The sequence below is a fragment of the Palaemon carinicauda genome, chromosome 5 (genome assembly GCF_036898095.1).
Source record: "Palaemon carinicauda isolate YSFRI2023 chromosome 5, ASM3689809v2, whole genome shotgun sequence".
NCBI lineage: Eukaryota > Metazoa > Arthropoda > Malacostraca > Decapoda > Palaemonidae > Palaemon > Palaemon carinicauda.
Window position 1 is genome coordinate 136,087,525 of NC_090729.1, and position 18,936 is coordinate 136,106,460.

The 18,936-nt window shown below is 36.7% G+C and overlaps 1 protein-coding gene across 1 annotated transcript; it reads left to right on the forward strand.

The window, feature by feature from the left end:
- Positions 1 to 2,937: 2,937 nt before the first annotated feature.
- On the forward strand, positions 2,938 to 8,778 carry LOC137640599 (uncharacterized). Its single transcript, XM_068373110.1, has 2 exons — positions 2,938 to 3,186; positions 7,155 to 8,778. The coding sequence occupies exons 1-2, from the start codon at positions 3,180 to 3,182 to the stop codon at positions 7,991 to 7,993; spliced, it is 846 nt and encodes a 281-aa protein (XP_068229211.1). The 5' UTR covers positions 2,938 to 3,179; the 3' UTR covers positions 7,994 to 8,778.
- The last annotated feature ends 10,158 nt before the right edge of the window (positions 8,779 to 18,936 follow it).

The following is an 18,936-nucleotide window of genomic DNA, read 5'->3' on the forward strand; positions in this document are numbered from 1 at the left end:
ATTTCTACGTCATTGTCAATCTATCAGTGATTCTTTCAGAATTCATACTTTCTCTACTTTGAGATTCTCACTACAAAATCTTCCAAATCCAAAATTTAACTTCAAAAGTTCAAACTTGCAACAAATGTTTTTATGTTGGCCAGACTGGCATAAGTCTCTCTTTCTAGTTTATATATGAAATATCTGTTTTAATGTTGTTACTGTTTTTTTTTTTTTTTTAATATTTTTATTGTTCAGTGCTTCTCATGTCGCTTATTTATTTCTTAATTTCCTTTCCTCACTGGACTGTTTTCCTTGTTGGAGCCCTTAGGATTATAGCATCCTGCTTTTCTAACTAGGGTTGTAGCCTAGCATGTAATAATAATAATAATAACATCTCGTTCTTTGCCACTTATAGCGGTGGCCATCATCATCATTATTATTATTATTATTATTATTATTATTATTATTATTATTATTATTATTATTATTATTATTATTATCATTATTATTATTACAAGCCAAGCTACAACCCTGATTGGAAAATGAAGATGCTACAAGCCTAAGGGCCCCAACAAGAAAAATAGCTCAGTGAATCACAAAGATTTTGGATGTCTCAGAATTTTTAGTCCATCCGGGGAGACTCCATTTGCTCTTGGGTAGAACGATTTAGTTTAAACGTTTGAAGAGTTTTTATGAACTTGTGTTACTTATTCTTGAACTTGTTTACCGTGTTACTGTTCACTACATCAACTGGAAGTCTATTCCACATTTGGTATTTTGTATGTAAAGAAAATACCACATTGAGTGGTGTTGTGTCTTTTCAATTCGAGTTTGTACTGACAGGGAAAGGAAATAGGAAATAAACTATGAACGAGAAATAATAAATAGATATAAAATACCTTAAGATCAGTATGCAGATGACCCCGAAAGCCTAGCTTCCTGGCTAATACAGTGGTAACGTGTTTGCCTAGCATTTGCATGGCTTCAGATCGATCCCAGCCCGAGACATTGAGTTTAAGCTGTGTACTTTAAACATTGTAAACGCTGTCTGAGAGACAGGAACTACAAGTGATTTGAGCCTTTTGGAGGTGTTGTAATGTTGTAGAGGCTGAAGAGTGAGTAAGAATTGTTTTGTAGCGAGTGATTTTAGCCTTCTGAAAGGGTTGTGAAGGTTGTAGAGGCTGTCCGATTTGGATCCGGGGTACGTTTTGCTTGGGCTTACCCGGCTGACGTTCTGGTGAGTATCTATTCTGATGAAACTGGAATTGAAACCAGACACTTTTTTTAACCTTTAAAATTTGCCAGCAAATAAAACTAAAATAAACAAACTTTAGTATGGTTTTTCCGGTTTCTTCTGGAGTTGCTTCATCTTTTTTTTTCTTTTTTTTTTCAACTTATTTGTCAGAAATCCTATTAGATAATTCTATACGAATTCAAATGTTTATTTTTAGCAACGGAATGATGTAGGCTACGTATGAATATTATTTTTATATATACTACTGTTTCGTTGGAGTGAAATTTCCTTTGAAAATTGACAAATTTTGTTTTATAGTATTTATTGAAGTGAAGAGGTTTACTCGATCTATGATAATAATAATAATAATAATAATAATAATAATAATAATAATTATAATAATAATAAATTGTTAGTTATACTGCATTTCAAATATTTCTAATATTAAAATGAAGACCATATGATGTCTAGTAAATTCTTCTTTGTCTGGTAACAATTTTGCCATATTTTACCATAAAAACTGAACCTTAATAACATAAACATAAATAACTTTTTCCAAGTCATCACAAACTTATATAACCCTTACCAGAGGTTTACATGAGGCTCCTTAAATAACATCCTATACATTCCAATATGGATAAATCTCTTCATATTTTCATGAGTTATCATGAAGGACAGAGGCAAGGAACAGGACAATGCCCTAGAGACAGGACACTGGCATATAGCCGGGGTTCCCCATCTGGGGTACATGTAGGCCTACCCCCAGTGGTACATGTTTTACTCTCCAGGGGGTACATTTGATCTGAGAGAATAGCCAATAGGGCCTATTGGCTATTCTCTCAGATCAAATGTACCCCCTATTGAATAGGCCTACAACTTAAAACATGAAGTAATCTACTATGAGATTCAATAGTAGATTCATATCAATAACAATTTGTATCTCTTTTCCATCATAAATGTTAGGAGTAAAAGGAATTTATTAAAATACCCAAGGGATAAAAAAAAATAAAAAGGTTAGGAGCCTCGGTCTAGAGAGCATTGGAATGTTTCCTTCACATAAGTTTTAAATCAGGACAATAGAAAACCGCTCTTGCCTTATACCTGACGCTAGCATATGACTAATTTGGGGAATCCCACTGCTAAAGTTGAAACAGGTTATACAGCAACATGGAAGAGATATAGTTCAATGCAAAAAAAAAAAAAAAAAAAAATGTGTGGGTAACAGTTATCTAAACTTCCAACCAGTGGGACAAGGTGGCTGTTAGGGAGAGGGGTAGAAGGTGAGACATTACCTAAGGTTTTGAGACCAAGTTTCTTGAACTTCCCCTTTTCGATCAAATAATCTCAGGTAATCCGCAGTTTGGGAATCCCCTATACCGGTAGCGATAAACGGGGAAATACTCTCTCTCTCTCTCTCTCTCTCTCTCTCTCTCTCTCTCTCTCTCTCTCTCTCTCTCTCTCTCTCTCTCTCTCTCTTATTCTTATTGTTTTTTTATGTATGACTTCTATACGTCCAGTATGCTATAATGTCGCTTTAGATTACCAACGACTGGCTTAGTCGTATACCGAGTAAACGTCATTGCTTCTATATACGTTCGCGGTTGAACTGCACAGCGCGTACGTCATGACCCGTACCGGAAACCCCTGACGCCTCCAGCCGAGCTGAAACGTATAGCGAGCTCTCCTGATGTATATAAACGCCTGCCATCTCCGTCCACCAACATACTTTACACATCATCCCACGGAGCTTAAAGTGACTTATACTCAATAGCAGAAAAAGACAGGTTTTCTTACAAGTCAAGGAGTTGCAATGGATAACTTTCACAACGAGGTCGAGACTCACGGGTTAGTGGTACCACTCCGCTCACCCGAATCATCGTTGCAAGACGGTGATTTGACGGACGAGATGGAGAGCAGTCTGCCCTAATATTCCAACTCTCAGCTCACGAAATTTTCTGATGCAATGACAAGTAAAAACGAGGAGCTAATTTTGGTTCAAACCTTTTTATTTTCATCTGTCAATTTTGCTGGATTATTAACAGACAACCCTTCTAGGTTTAGCCACAAGTTGTGTCTGTGTGTGTGTGTGTGTGTGTGTGTGTGTGAGAGAGAGAGAGAGAGAGAGAGAGATTTTGTCGAGTGATTACCCATTTTACTATATAGCCATCTCTAGTTGCTGGATTACTAACAGACAAACTTCCCAGGTTTAGCCACAAGTTGTGTGTGTGTGTGTGAGAGAGAGAGAGAGAGAGAGAAAGAGAGAGAGAGAGAGAGAGAGAGAGAGAGAGAGAGAGAGAGAGAGAGAGATTGTCAAGGGATTACGTATTTTACTATATAGCCATATCTATAAAGAAAGAATGAATAGAATGTTCACAAAAAAACTATTTAAATTATTGTTTTAGAGTAACTAAAAATAAAAATCAAGATGTGTAATTTTGTGAATTGTTAAATTAGATGGGTTATGTTTGAAGAGAAATGCTATTGAATGTAACTATGCAACAAATATTGTGATTGTAAAAGAATTTAATTTAACTTTTTAATAAAAAAAAAATATAGCCATCTCTAGTTGTTGGATTACCCTGGATAGGTACGATGGGTCGTTTGCGACCCCGAGCGTAAAAAAAAACCAGGTTTTTCTCACGTGACTCAACCCCGTGACTGAATTTGTGGGTGATCGACCTGCAGGAGGTGTCTCCCCTACACGCTCTAGTAGTGTCCAGATGTGCATTGCTGTAGCTGTACTCCTTCCCCGATTTCTGAGACGCGTCGGGGTCGTTCGCGACCGAGTTTACCCTTCTAAGGTAGTTTGCATAATTATCAAAGTTATTACGTATTATGAAATTGTCGTAGAATGGTGCAACTTGTATAGGTTATCAGTTGTGGAAAGTCTTGGTGGATTGTTTGGCTACCATGTGCATGATTTTTTTTTTAGTTAAAATGTCGTTCATCACCACGAGGACCATTTTACCGCGAGTGCCCCTTTTTCATTTTTTTTCATTTTTTTGCCAAGTCATTTTTCCGTAAGATATTGCCAAATAGGGTCGTAAAACTTTTGCTTGTTTAGTGTTGGAAAGTGTGTCTAGATGATCTGGCTACCCATGCATGACTTTGTTTTTGTCAGATACAACGTAGTTATTGGTATATTGGGTATTTAACTGCGGTTACCAATTTCTGTTTTTTTTCAATATTTGTAAAAATTACTACGTAGTAAGGAATTGCCGTATATTATTCATTTTTTTTTCATGTTTATGTGTTAGAAAGTGTGCCTTGATGGTTGGGCTAACACGTGCATGTCTTTTTTTTTATCTGAGATGCCGTATATTAGAATGTCGGGCATTTTACCGCGAGTGTCCCTTTTTCATTTTTTTTCATTTTTTTGCCAAGTCATTTTTCCGTAAGATATTGCGAAATAGTGTCGTGAAACTTTTGCTTTTTTAGTGTTGGAAAGTGTCTAGATGATCTGGCTACCCATGCGTGATTTTGTTTTTGTCAGATACAACGTAGTTATTGGTATATTGGGTATTTAACTGCGGTTGCCAATTTCTGTTTTTTTTCAATATTTGTAAAAATTTACTACGTAGTAAGGAATTGCCGTATATTATTGATTTTTTTTTCATGTTTATGTGTTAGAAAGTGTGCCTTGATGGTTGGGCTAACACGTGCATGTCTTTTTTTTTATCTGAGATGCCGTATATTAGAATGTTGGGCATTTTTCCGCGAGTGCCCCTTTTTATTTGTTTTGCATTTTTTTGCTTAGTCATGTTACCGTAAGGAATTGGCAAGTAGTGTCGCAAAACTTATGTTTTTATAGTGTTGGAAAGTGTTTCTAGATGATCTGGCTACCCATGCCTATTTTTTTTTAGCCAGATATGGCGTATATATAAGTATTTGTTCGATTTTCCTGTGATTGCCTTTTTTTCGTTTTTTCCCATTTCTTTCAAAATTACTACGTACTAAGGAACTATCACAGAGTAATATTTCATTTATATGTTTATTTGTCGGAAAATGTGCCTTGATGGTTTGCCTAGCACGTGGCTGAAATTTTTTTTTTCTGAAATGCCGTATATTAGAATGGCCATTTTTCCACGAGTGCCCCTTTTTATTTGTTTTGCATTTTTTTGCTTAGTCATGTTACCGTAAGGAATTGGCAAGTAGTGTCGCAAAACTTATAATTTTATAGTGTTGGAAAGTGTTTCTAGATGATCTGGCTACCCATGCCTATCTTCTTTTTTTAGCCAGATATGGCGTATATATAGGTATGTGTTCGATTTTCCTGTGATTGCCATTTTTTCGTTTTTTCCCATTTCTTTCAAAATTACTACGTACTAAGGAACTATCACAGAGTAATTATTCATTTAGATGTTTATTTGTCGGAAAATGTGCCTTGATGGTTTGCCTAGCACGTGGCTGAATTTTTTTTTTCTGAAATGCCGTATATTAGAATGTTAGCCATTTTTCCGCGAGTGCCCCTTTTTATTTGTTTTGCATTTTTTTGCTTAGTCATGTTACCGTAAGGAATTGGCAAGTAGTGTCGCAAAACTTATATTTTTATAGTGTTGGAAAGTGTTTCTAGATGATCTGGCTACCCATGCCTATCTTTTTTTTTTAGCCAGATATGGCGTATATATAGGTATGTGTTCGATTTTCCGGTGATTGTCATTTTTTCGTTTTTTCCCAATTCTTTCAAAATTACTACGTTCTAAGGAACTATCACAGAGTAATGATTCCTCTAGATGTTTATTTGTCGGAAAATTTTGTTTACTTTTTTTTTTGATTGAATATCATCCATTTTTTTTAGCTAAAATATTATATTGTTTTACATTTTTATTTTTTTTCGATTTTATTTCCCTTCAAAAAATTTTTTTTGGGTCAGAATTTTAATTTTATAGTCGTAAAATAATCGTCAATTATCCAGCAACCCACCATACAATTTTTATGCATATCCAATAATAATTAGATTAATAAATAACACCTTGAAATTGACATACCCTTCCTACATTCAAGTGGCAGATTAGGGAGTCTGAGTCAGTGTGGTTGGCGGCCATTTTGTGGACATATCCGAAGCGTAAGCTGCCCTATCTATATATATTCTTGTTCCCTATAGAATTTGTGATTATATATTATATATTAAATATATGTATTTTTTTACGAAATTTTTAAGTACTCAAAAAATTACCTTTTGATATGGCCCCTGATATAAATGTAATTTACAAAATAATGAAGATTTTTTTACATATTTCTATTTTAGGATAACATATGTTTATTCCCTAAAAAAATTAGCCACTTCCTATTTCATTTGGGTACCCAAAAAAATTCATGAAATTTGGACAAATTTTTTTGGCCAAAAAAAGTTACCCTTTTTTTCTCATTTCAGATCTTCACCTCCATGGGTCTGACTTCATCCAAAATACATCAAGATGTGTCCTAAACATTCCAGAATCAATTCCTAAAAGGAATTGTGTATATATGTATAAACTTTTTTTTATGAAATTTTATGTCAGGTCTTTTTTTTTCTACTTAATTTTTTAAAATATTTATAATAAATAGTTTTTCTGCAGATGAGTAGTATTTATCTTTACAGTTGTTTTAAGCATTCATTGAAGTTTTTTTTTGGCAAAAGAAAAAAGGAGGTTACTGCAAAAACTGATTTTTCAAGAATTTTTTTTGCCGTCGGGGTCGTTCGCGTCCGAGTATACCCTTAAAGGGGTGTCCGAGGAGCGTACCTATCCAGGGTTAACATACAACTCTCCCAGGTTTAGTCACAAGTTGTGTGTGTGTGTGTGAGAGAGAGAGAGAGAGAGAGAGAGAGAGAGAGAGAGAGAGAGAGAGAGAGAGAGAGAGATTATGCATTTTACTATATACCCATGTCTAGAGCTTATAATATTTATCATTCTTTTGCAAGGTTCATATCTTAATTGGGTCTATTTCCTTGTTTCAGATATTACCAGCATTGCAAGGGAAGTAACTTCCAATTGGAATGGCGTTCATGATTACCCAAGTGGATCTCCATTGATGGTCTCTGCTTTCCACCTACCCGAAGAATCAACCTACTCGCAGTCAAGCCAGTCGCCTTATGCGACAAGTAGCTGTGCAACCCTTGATGGAAACTATGCAGACGAACAGATACTGAATAGCCCCAACACAGTGCACTCTGGTTCTCAGATATCTGACTGTCTGCAGCGGTCTTCTAAAGAGAGGTTTTATGAGACAGCTATACTAAGATCTCCAGTAGACTTTTCTGAAGATTTTGCTCAGGCTCTCCTGCTAAAGTCTCCAGTAGAGCACTTTGAAGATTCTACCCAGTCAGCCCTGCTAAGATCCCCAGCAGATCACTTTGAAGATTCTACTCAGTCAGACCTGCTAAGGTCTCCAGAATACTTCTTTGAAGATTCTGCTCAGGCATCACCTCTAGCTGTAAGCGGTTATCCATCTTCTAGTCACTCTCAGACCTTACCAGCTGATGTTTTGACTGGAGATATAGCTACAATCAAGAGAGGTGCACAAGAGTGTCAAGAACCACAAAAGAAAAGACGTGGTCGCAAGTCAAAATCAGAGGAGGAAAAAGCTGCGGCCCTTGAAAAACCCAGGGGAAATAGAAGTAGAGTAAGAGTGTATGAAATTCGACAGCAATTTGAGGATGAAGAAATGAAGAGAAGAAGAATAAAGGCTATCAACTTTAAGAAACTCCGAGACCAGCAGAAGCAGCTGCAAAAGGAGATGGAAAAACTGTTAGCTGACGCATCCATCAAGCGAGATATCATGAAGAAAAAAAATTAGGAACTGAAAAGAAATTTAGATAATGCATTAAGACAGCTTGATATTTGAGTGGGGTCGCAAACAGTATGGTGAAGCTAAAATGGGGTCACCACTGGAAGAAGGTTGGGAACCACTGGCCTAGAATCTAGACTTGGAAATAAATTTATGGGTGGAGCCAGTTGCGTAAACCAAAAGCACATTCCAAGAATGAAAGAAAATCAACCCATGAATAAACACCAAAGAATTAATGCAAAAAGATAAATGTAATGAGGATAATTCAAATTACTGAGAAAATAATCTATTAATTTGGTTGGCATGAGATGAGGGCAGACAGACTGAAAATTGAAGAAGAGGGTGAGGAAGGAGAGTGTAAGATTTGGAGAACAAATATTCCATTGTGGAAGAATGGAATGACAAGAATGTATTTATATGTTTCAGGCGAAAGACCAAGATTCTTTTGAGGTAAGTTTGAATATGAGAATGAAAGAAAAAGGATGATAATATACAAAATATACAAAACATGATAAATGTGGTGATTGAAAGAAGGATGAGATGTTGATGAATAGAGTGACAAGAATGTATTTGTATGTTCCAGGCGAAAAACCAAGTTAGAGGAAAGTCTGAATATGAGAATGAAAGAAAAAGGATGATAATATACAAAATATAATAAATGTCGTGATTGAAAGAAAGATGAGAAGTTTCTCATTTAGGAATAGATACAGATCTTCATGATAAGATTCCAATGAATGTCAAGTTAGAATGGAAGATGAAATAAGATTGAGTAGAAGAGTTTGTGTAATATTTCATAGAAAATAGACCTATACATGTGCAATGGTATACACAATCTGCATCACGGTATTCTGTACATGCATAGCAAGTGAATGCATGTTTCTTTGCATAGTTCAATTAATAAAACTAGGAACTTTAGTGTATATCTTATTTAAATTTAGATCTTTATACCTCACTAGTAATTCAAAGAAAATATAGTTGGTTTTTTACAAAGAGCTATCTTGTGGAACAGTACTAAATAAGAAGAGATAATACCACATACGGTATTTATAAAATAAAAGAAGGAAAGGAACGAAGTATCAAGGAAATTGGTAAGCAGACACAAAAGATAGAGATTACCAAATACACTAATGTTGATGATATTACTTTCATGTAACAAGATTTAGAATGAATTTAAGAAATGTATTTGTGTGCATAATGATAAGTTTTTTTTTTTTTTAGTCATTTATTGTTGATTATGACAACAGAGGAAGAAACTACGAACCACACAAGGATGACGTCATGTGATTAGTAGAGTCTTTAGATCTCTGGTAATGCCAAAAGGACTGACGATTTGTAAGCAATGTAATGAAGGCGGTAAGTTAATGTTAGAGAAGGAGTTGCAAAGGTAGAGATTTGAAGAATGATAAGCAAGTTGTACTGTAGGTATTCCAGAAAGTACAACTGAATTATCGGAAAACTATAGGGAGAAGTTTGGGAGAGAACATATAAAATCAGATTGATGAATGTGAAGAATTGTAAGTAACATGTACGCCTGGAGGAAGCATTTTCAAGATATTTTTGTTATTTGTTATTTGTGTAAGTCAATTTCTGCCGACAATGTAAGTCCAAAAGTCGAGAGCCCCCCCTGATATGACAGGGGGGGGGGGGGGGTCCTTCCTTAAGTGTGCATCTGCAGCTGAGCTGCAGGCCTCAGGCCCTAATGCGCACTTAAGGAAGGAACCCCCCCCCCACCCCCCTCCCCCTGACACATCAGGGGGGCTCTCGACCTTTGGACTTACATTGTCGGCAGATGAACAACGAAAGGAACTTCTTATGTCGGATGGCAGCATTGGAGAGTTGCTTGTAGATTATATGGTCCAAAAAGCTAACTGAATTGATAAGTAAGTGTTTGAACGAATTACCAAAACAGTTAGCCATTTGGTGTTTTATTTAAGTTACAAACATTGGAAAAATATCTGTCGGTAGAGGCGGTGATGCGAGTTATGATACCGGATGGGATGGAAATGCCATCCGCTTGTACATCCGGTAGTTGGAGTTTGAATTTAGAGAAAACCGATATTCCTCTACTGACTGATTTACATTAAGTTAACATGCATGATACTTAGCCCTAGAGTGCTTATCACTAAATATAATATCAAGAACTAAAACTAGTTTGAAAATTCCTTCTCTTATATTATCAAAAATGGTCCCTAACAGTGACCATGGTTCTTTACAAGATTGATTTAAAACTACATTGGCATCGTCATTGACGTAGTATTTGATGGGGTCAGCAAATCCCTGTTTGTTGCAGACTAAAATAGGGACGTCTCTTCCAGCTCTTGTGACGTATGGTATGATGTCGTATACATAGATTGGTATATCGTTCTCCAGTGTTGTTAGTCCATGAGTCTTAGCAGCATTGATACAACCATTACACCAATCTGGAATCAAATGCATTCAAATGTACCAGTAACGGAATATTTTACTCTTTGTTCTGTCATATCTTGTGCGGTAATAGTTGCAAATGGATTGAAGTTAGTTCCATTCGCTTATGTATTGTTTGTTCTGTTGTTTTAGATGTGCCCATGCATAGTCCATCAGTTCTTTTGTTCTTGCATAATTTGTCAATGCTGAGTTTAGGTCTTGTAGATGGTGATTCTTTTGAGCTGGTGAAGCTAACTTCCATACGTGCCACCAATGTATCAGAGTTGGTGCTAGTTCTTCTAGGATTCTTATTTTGGCATTGTATATTATCGACCAGTCTTTGCTCGATGTCTCTCTGAAAAATATTGGATGATAAATATCGGCATATTGGTGTTTATGTATGTGGATGTCTGCCACTATATCTGCCACTATGTTCACTTAAATTATGTGTCTGCCAATAATAATCTGCCGATATAAAATAAAGTCATTTACTTACCGGGAAGTTTGTGTAGTAGAATGCTCTTGATCTGGAGTCTCTTGTGTGTGTTGCTGTGTCTTCATAGAAGGTTGGTTGTGTTGATTGGTCCCAGTAGCCTGGGCGCGGTTCATTCCAAGACGCCACCCAATTGGGTCGTAAAGTGCGGATTTTGTCACAGAGATTTTCAATTTCTTTGGTGGAGGAGTTGTCATCTTGCAATAAATTATCTAAGTCACTTATCAAAATGTCGACTTCTATTTTTTCACTCATTTGGATTAGTGTCTTTTCAAGTTCTTGAGAGCTTGGGATGTCCACCCTCTACGCTGCCGCTAAGGGAAGTGTGAGCCATTGTTCGTCATCCGATCTTATATACCCAAACCATGGTCCAACCACTTGACTCTTTCAATTTATCTTATTCCTTATCCTATGATGCAGGACTTGTACTACTTGCATCAAAGCATATGTCCATCTAAAAACCTTCCTTTTTTTCCATCTTCCATGGTCCAACCACTTGATCCTTTCAATTAAGCCCATTCCTTATCCTATGATGCATGACTTGTACCACCTGCATCAAAGGATATGTCCATCTAAAAACCTTCCTTTTTTTAAATCTTCCATGGTCCAACCACTTGATCCTTTCAATTTATCTCATTCCTTATCTTATGATGCAGGTCTTATACCACCTGGATCAAAGAATATGTCCATCTAAAAAGCTTCCTTTTTTTTCTTCATCTTCCATGGTCCAACCACTTGATCCTTTCAATTAAGCCAATTCCTTATCCTATGATGCAGGACTTGTACCACCTGCATTAAAGGATATTTCAATCTAAAAACCTTCCTTTTTTTTCTACATCTTCCATGGTCCAACCACTTGATCCTTTCAATTTATCTCATTCCTTATCCTATGATGTAGGACTTGTACCACCTGCATCAAAGGATATGTCCAACAAAAAACCTTCCTTTTTACCATCTTCCATGGTCCAACCACTTGATACTTTCAATTTATCTCATTCATTATCCTATGATGCGGGACTTGTACCACCTGCATCAAAGGATATGTCCATCTAAAAATCTTCCTTTTTTTCCATTTTCCATCGTCAACCTAGTTGATCCTTTCAATTTAGCCCATTACATATCCTATGATGCAGGACTTTTACCACCTGCATCAAAGGATATGTCCATCTAGAAACATTCCTTTTTTTTTCCATCTTCCATGGTCAACACAGTTGATCCTTTCAATTTAGCCCATTACTTATCTTTTGATGCAGGACTTGTACCACCTGTATCAAAGGATATGTTCATCTAAAAACCATCCTTTCTTTTCTCCATCTTCTATGGTCTAACCACTTGATCCTTTCAATTAAGCCCATTCCTCATCCTATGATGCAGGACTTGTACCACCTGCATCAAAGGATATGTCCATCTAAAAACCTTCCTTATATTTAATCTTCCATGGTCCAACCACTTGATCCTTTCAATTTATCTCATTCCTTATCCTATGATGCAGGACTTGTATCATCTGCATCAAAGTATATGTCCATCTAAAAACCTTCCTTTCTTTTCTCCATCTTCCATGGTCAAACCACTTGGTCCTTTCAATTGATCTCATTTCTTATCCTATGGTGCAGGACTTGTACCACCTGCATCAAAGCATATGTCCATCTAAAAACCTTCCTTTTTTTCCATCTTCCATGGTCTAACCACTTGATCCTTTCACTTTATCTCATTCCTTATCCTATGATGCAGGACTTGTACTACATGCATCAAAGGATATGTCCATCTAAAAACCTTCCTTTTTTTCCATCTTCCATGGTCAACCCAGTTGATCCTTTCAATTAAGCCCATTCCTTATCCTATGATGCAGGACTTGTACCACCTGCATTAAAAGATATTTCCATCTAAAATCCTTCCTGTTTTTTCTCCATCTTCCATGGTCCAACCACTTGATCCTTTCAATTTATCACATTCCTTTTCCTATGATGCAGGACTTGTACCACCTGCATCAAAGGATATGTCCAACTAAAAACCTTCCTTTTTTCCATCTTCCATGGTCCAATCACTTGATACTTTCAATTTATCTCATTTATTATCCTATGATGCGGGACTTGTACCACCTGCATCAACGAGTCCATCTAAAAACCTTCCTTTTTTTTCTCCATCTTCCATGGTCCAACCACTTGATACTTTCAATTTATCTCATTCCTTGTCCTATGATGCAGAACTTGTACCACCTGCATCAAAGGATATATCCATCTAAAAACCTTCCTTTTTTTCTCCATCTTCCATAGTCCAACCACTTGATCCTTTCAATTTATCTCATTCCTTATCTTATGATACAGGGCTTGTACCACCTGCATTAAAGGATATTTCCATCTAAAAACCTTCCTTTTTTTTCTCCATCTTCCATGGTCCAACCACTTGGTCCTTTCAATTTATCTCATTCCTTATCTTATGATGCAGGACTTGTACCACCTGCATCAAAGGATATGTCCAACTAAAAACCTTCCTTTTTTTTCCATCTTCCAAAGTCAATCCAGTTGATCCTTTCAATTTAGCCCATTACTTATCATATGATGCAGGACTTGTATCACCTATATCTAAGGATATATCCATCTAAAAACCTTCCTTTTTTTTTTCCATTTCCTGGTCCAACCGCTTGATCCTATAAATTTATCTCATTCTTTATCCTAAGATGCAGGACTTGTACCACCTGCATTAAAGGATATGTCAATCTAAAAACCTTCCTTCTTTTTCTCCATCTTCCATGGTCCAAGCACTTGATCCTTTCACTTAAGCCCATTCCTTATCCTATGATGCAGGACTTGTTCCACCTGCATTAAAGGATATTTCCATCTAAAAACTTTCCTTTTTTTTCCATCTTCCATGGTCCAACCACTTGATCCTTTCAATTTATCTCAATCCTTATCCTATGGTGCAGGACTTGTACCACCTGCATCAAAGGATATGTCCATTTAAAAACCTTCCTTTATTTTCCATCTTCCATGGTCCAACCACTTGATCCTTTCAATTTATCTCATTCCTTATCCTATGATGCAGGACTTGCACCACCTGGATCAAAGGATATGTCCATCTAAAAACCTTCCTTTTTTCCATCTTCCATGGTCAACCCAGTTGATCCTTTCAATTCAGCCCATTAATTATCCTATGATGCAGGACTTGTAACTCCTGTATTAAAGGAAATGTTCATCTAAAACACTTCCTTTTTTTCCTTCTTCCATGGTCCAACCACTTGATCATTTCAATTAAGCCCATTCCTTATCCAATGATGCAGGACTTCTACGACCAGCATTAAAGGATATCTCCATCTAAAAACCTTCCTTTTTTTTCTCCATCTTCCCTGGTCCAACCACTTGGTCCTTTCAATTTATCTCATTCCTTATCATATGATGCAGGACTTCTACCACCTGCAATAAAGGATATTTCCATCTAAAAACCTTCATTTTTTTCTCCTTCTTCCCTGGTCCAACCATTTGGTCCTTTCAATTTATCTCATTCCTTATCCTATGATGCCGGACCTGTACCACCTGCATTAAAGGATATGTCCATCTAAAAACCTTCCTTTTTTTTCTCCATCTTCCATGGTCCAAGCACTTGATCCTTTCAATTAAGCCCATTCCTTATCCTATGATGCAGGACTTGTACCACCTGCATTAAAGGATATTTCCATCTAAAACCTTCCTTTTTTTTCCATCTTCCATGGTCAACACAGTTGATCCGTTCAATTTATCCCATTAGTTATCCTATGATGCAAGACTTGTACCACCTGTATTAAAGAATATGTTCATCTAAAACACTTCCTTTTTTTTCTTTCTTCCATGGTCCAACCACTTGATCATTTCAATTAAGCCCATTCCTTATCCTATGATGCAGGACTTGTACCACCTGCAATAAAGTATATTTCCAACTAAAAACCTTTTTTTTTTTTCCATCTTCCATGGTCCACCCACTTGATCCTTTCAATTTATCTCATTCCCTATCCTATAATGCAGGAATTGTACCACCTGCATCAAAGGATATGTCCATCTAAAAACCCAACTTTTTTTTTCTCCATCTTCCATGGTCCAACCACTTGATCCTTTCAATTTATATCATTCATTATCCTATGGTGCAGGACTTGTACCACCTGCATCAAAGGATATGTTCATTTAAAAACCTTCCTTTTTTTTCCATCTTCCATGGTTCAACCACTTGATCCTTTCAATTTATCTTATTCCTTATCCTATGAAGCAGGACTTTTACCACCTGCATTAAAGGATATGTCCATCTAAAAACCTTCCTTTTTTTCCATCTTCCATGGTCTAACCACTTGAGCCTTTCAATTTATCTCATTCCTTATCCTATGATGCAGGACTTGTACCACTCGTATCAAAGGATATGTCCATATAAAAGCTTCCTTTTTTTTCCATCTTCCATGGTCCAACCACTTGATCCTTCCAATTTATCTCATTCCTTATCCTATGATGCAGGACTTTTACCCTCTGCGTCAAAGAATATGTCCATCTAAAAACCTTCCTTTTTTTTCCATCTTCCATGGTCTAACCACTTGAGCCTTTCAATTTATCTCATTCCTTATCCTATGATGCATGACTTGTACCACTCGCATCAAAGGATATGTCCATATAAAAGCTTCCTTTTTTTTCCATCTTCCATGGTCCAACCACTTGATCCTTTCAATTTATCTCATTCCTTATCCTATGATGCAGGACTTGTACCACCTGCATTACAGGATATGTCCATCTAAAAACCTTCCTTTTTTTTCTCCATCTTCCATGGTCCAGCCACTTGATCCTTTCAATTTATCCCATTCCTTATCCTATGATGCAGGACTTTTACCACCTGCATTAAAGGATATTTCCATCTTAAACCTTCCTTTTTTTCTTCATCTTCCATGGTCCAACCACTTGGTCCTTTAAATTTATCTCATTCCTTATCCTATGATGCGGGACTTGCACCAGCTCCATCAAAGGATATGTCCATCTAAAAAACTTCCATTTTTTCCATTTTCCATGGCCAACGTAGTTCATCCTTTCAAATTAGCCCATTAATTATCCTATGATGCAGGACTTGTACCACCTGCATCAAAGGATATGTCCATCTAAAAACTTTCCTTTCTTTTCTCCATCTTCCATGGTCCAACCACTTGATCCTTTTAATTTATCTCATTCCTTATCCTATGATGCAGGACTTTTACCACCTGCATTAAAGGATATTTCCATCGAAAAACCTTCCTTTTTTTCTTCATCTTCCATTGTCCAACCACTTGGTCCTTTAAATTTATCTCATTCCTTATCCTATGATGCGGGACTTGTACCAGCTGCATCAAAGGATATGTCCATCTAAAAACCTTCCTTTTTTTTCCATTTTCCATGGTCAACCCAGTTGATCCTTTCAATTTAGCCCATTAATTATCCTATGATGCAGTATTTGTACCACCTGCATCAAAGGATATGTCCATCTAAAAACCTTCCTTTCTTTTCTCCATCTTCCATGGTCCAACCACTTGATCCTTCCAATTTATCTTATTCTTTATCCTATGATGCTGGACTTGTACCACCTGCATTAAAGGATATGTCCATCTATAAACCTTCATTTTTTTTTTTCATCTTACATGGTCTAAGCACTTGATCCTTTCAATTAAGCCCATTCCTTATCCTATGATGCAGGACTTTTACCACCTGCATTAAAGGATATTTTCATCTAAAAACCTTCCTTTTTTTCCATCTTCCATGGTCCAACCACTTGGTCCTTTCAATTTATCTTATTCCTTATCCTATGATGCAGGTCTTGTACTACCTGCATCAAAGGATATGTTCATCTAAAAACCTTCCTTTTTTTTCTCCATCTAACATGGTCCAGCCACTTGATCCTTTCAATTTACCCCATTCCTTATCCTATGATGCAGGACTTTTACCACCTGCATTATTGGATATTTCCATCTAAAAACATTCCTTTTTTTCTCCATCTTCCATGGTCCAACCACTTAATCCTTTCAATTTTTTTCATTCCTTATCCTATGATGCGGGACTTGTACCACCTGCATCAAAGGATATGTCCATCTAAAAACCTTCCTTTTTTCCATTTTCCAAGGTCAACCTAGTTGATCCTTTCAATTTAGCCCATTCCTTATCCTATAATGCAGGACTTGTACCACCTGCATCAAAGGATATGTCCATCTAAAACTTTCCATTTTTTCCATCTTCCATGATCAACACCGTTGATACTTTCAATTTAGCCCATTACTTATCCTTTGATGCAGGACTTGTACCACCTGTATCAAAGGATATATTCATCTAAAAAGCTTCCTTTCTTTTCTCCATCTTCCATGGTCCAACCACTTGATCCTTTATATTTAGCCCATTAATTATTCTATGATGAAGGACTTGTGCCACCAGCATCAAAGAATATGTCCATCTAAAAACCTTCCTTATTTTCCTTCTTCCACGGTCCAACCACTTCATCCTTTCAATTAAGCCCATACCTTATCCTATGATGCAGGACTTGTACCACCTGCATTAAATGATATTTCCATCTAAAAACCTTCCTTTTTTTCTCCATCTTCCATGGTCTAACCACTTGATCCTTTCAATTTATCTCATTCCTTATCATATGGTGCAGGACTTGTACCACCTGCATCAAAGGATATGTCCATCTAAAACCTTCCTTTTTTTTCCATCTTCCATGGTCCAACCACCTGATCCTTTCAATTTATCTCATTCCTTATCCTATGATGCAGGAATTGTACCACCTGCATTAAAGGATATGTCCGTCTAAAAACCTTCCTTTTTTTTCTCCATCTTCCATGGTCCAGCCACTTGATCCTTTCTATTTAGCCCATTCCTTATCCTATGAAGCAAGACTTTTACCACCTGCATTAAAGGATATTTCAATCTAAAAACCTTACTTTTTTTTCTCCATCTTCCATGGTCCAACCACTTGATCCTTTCAATTTATCTCATTCCTTATCCTATGATGCAGAACTTGTACCACCTGCATTAAAGGATATGTCCATCTAAAAACCTTCCTTTTTTTCCATATTCCATGGTCCAACCACTTGATCCTTTCAATTTATCTCATTCCCTATCCTATGATGCAGGGCTTGTACCACCTGCATCAAAGAATATGTCCATCAAAAACCTTCCTTTCTTTTCTCCATCTTCCATGGTCAAACCACTTGATCCTTTCAATTTATCTCATTTCTTATCCTATGGTGCAGGACTTGTACCACCTGCATTAAAGGAAATGTCCATCTAAAAACCTTCCTTTCTTTTCTCCATCTTCCATGGTCCAACCACTTGATCCTTGCAATTAAGCCCATTCCTTATCCTATGATGCAGGACTTGTACCACCTGTATTAAAGGATATTTCCATCTAAAAACCTTCCTTTTATTTCTCCATTTTCCATGGTCCAACCACTTGGTCCTTTCAATTTATCGCATTCCTTTTCCTATGATGCAGGAATTGTACCACCTGCATTAAAGGATATGTCCGTTCAAAAACCTCCCTTTTTTTCTCCATCTTCCATGGTCAATCCAGTTGATCATTTCAATTTAGCCCATTACTTATCCTATGATACAGGACTTGTACAACCTGCATCAAAGGATATATCCATATAAAAACCTTCCTTTTTTTTCCATCTTCCATTGTCCAAGCACTTGATCCTTTCAATTAAGCCCATTCCTTATCTTATGATGCAGGACTTGTACCACCTGCATCAGAGGATATGTCCATCTAAAAACCTTCCTTTTTTTTCTCCATCTTCCATGGTCCAACCACTTGATCCCTTCAATTTATCTCATTCCTTATCCTATGATGCAGGACTTGTACCACCTGCATTAAAGGATATTTCCATCTAAAAACCTTCCTTTTTTCACCATCTTCCATGGTCCAAGCACTTGATCCTTTCAATTAAGCCCATTCCTTATCTTATGATGCAGGACTTGTACCACCTGCATCAAAAGATATGTCCATCTAAAAACCTTCCTTTTTTTTCTCCATCTTCCATGGTCCAAGCACTTGATCCTTTCAATTAAGCCCATTCCTTATCTTATGA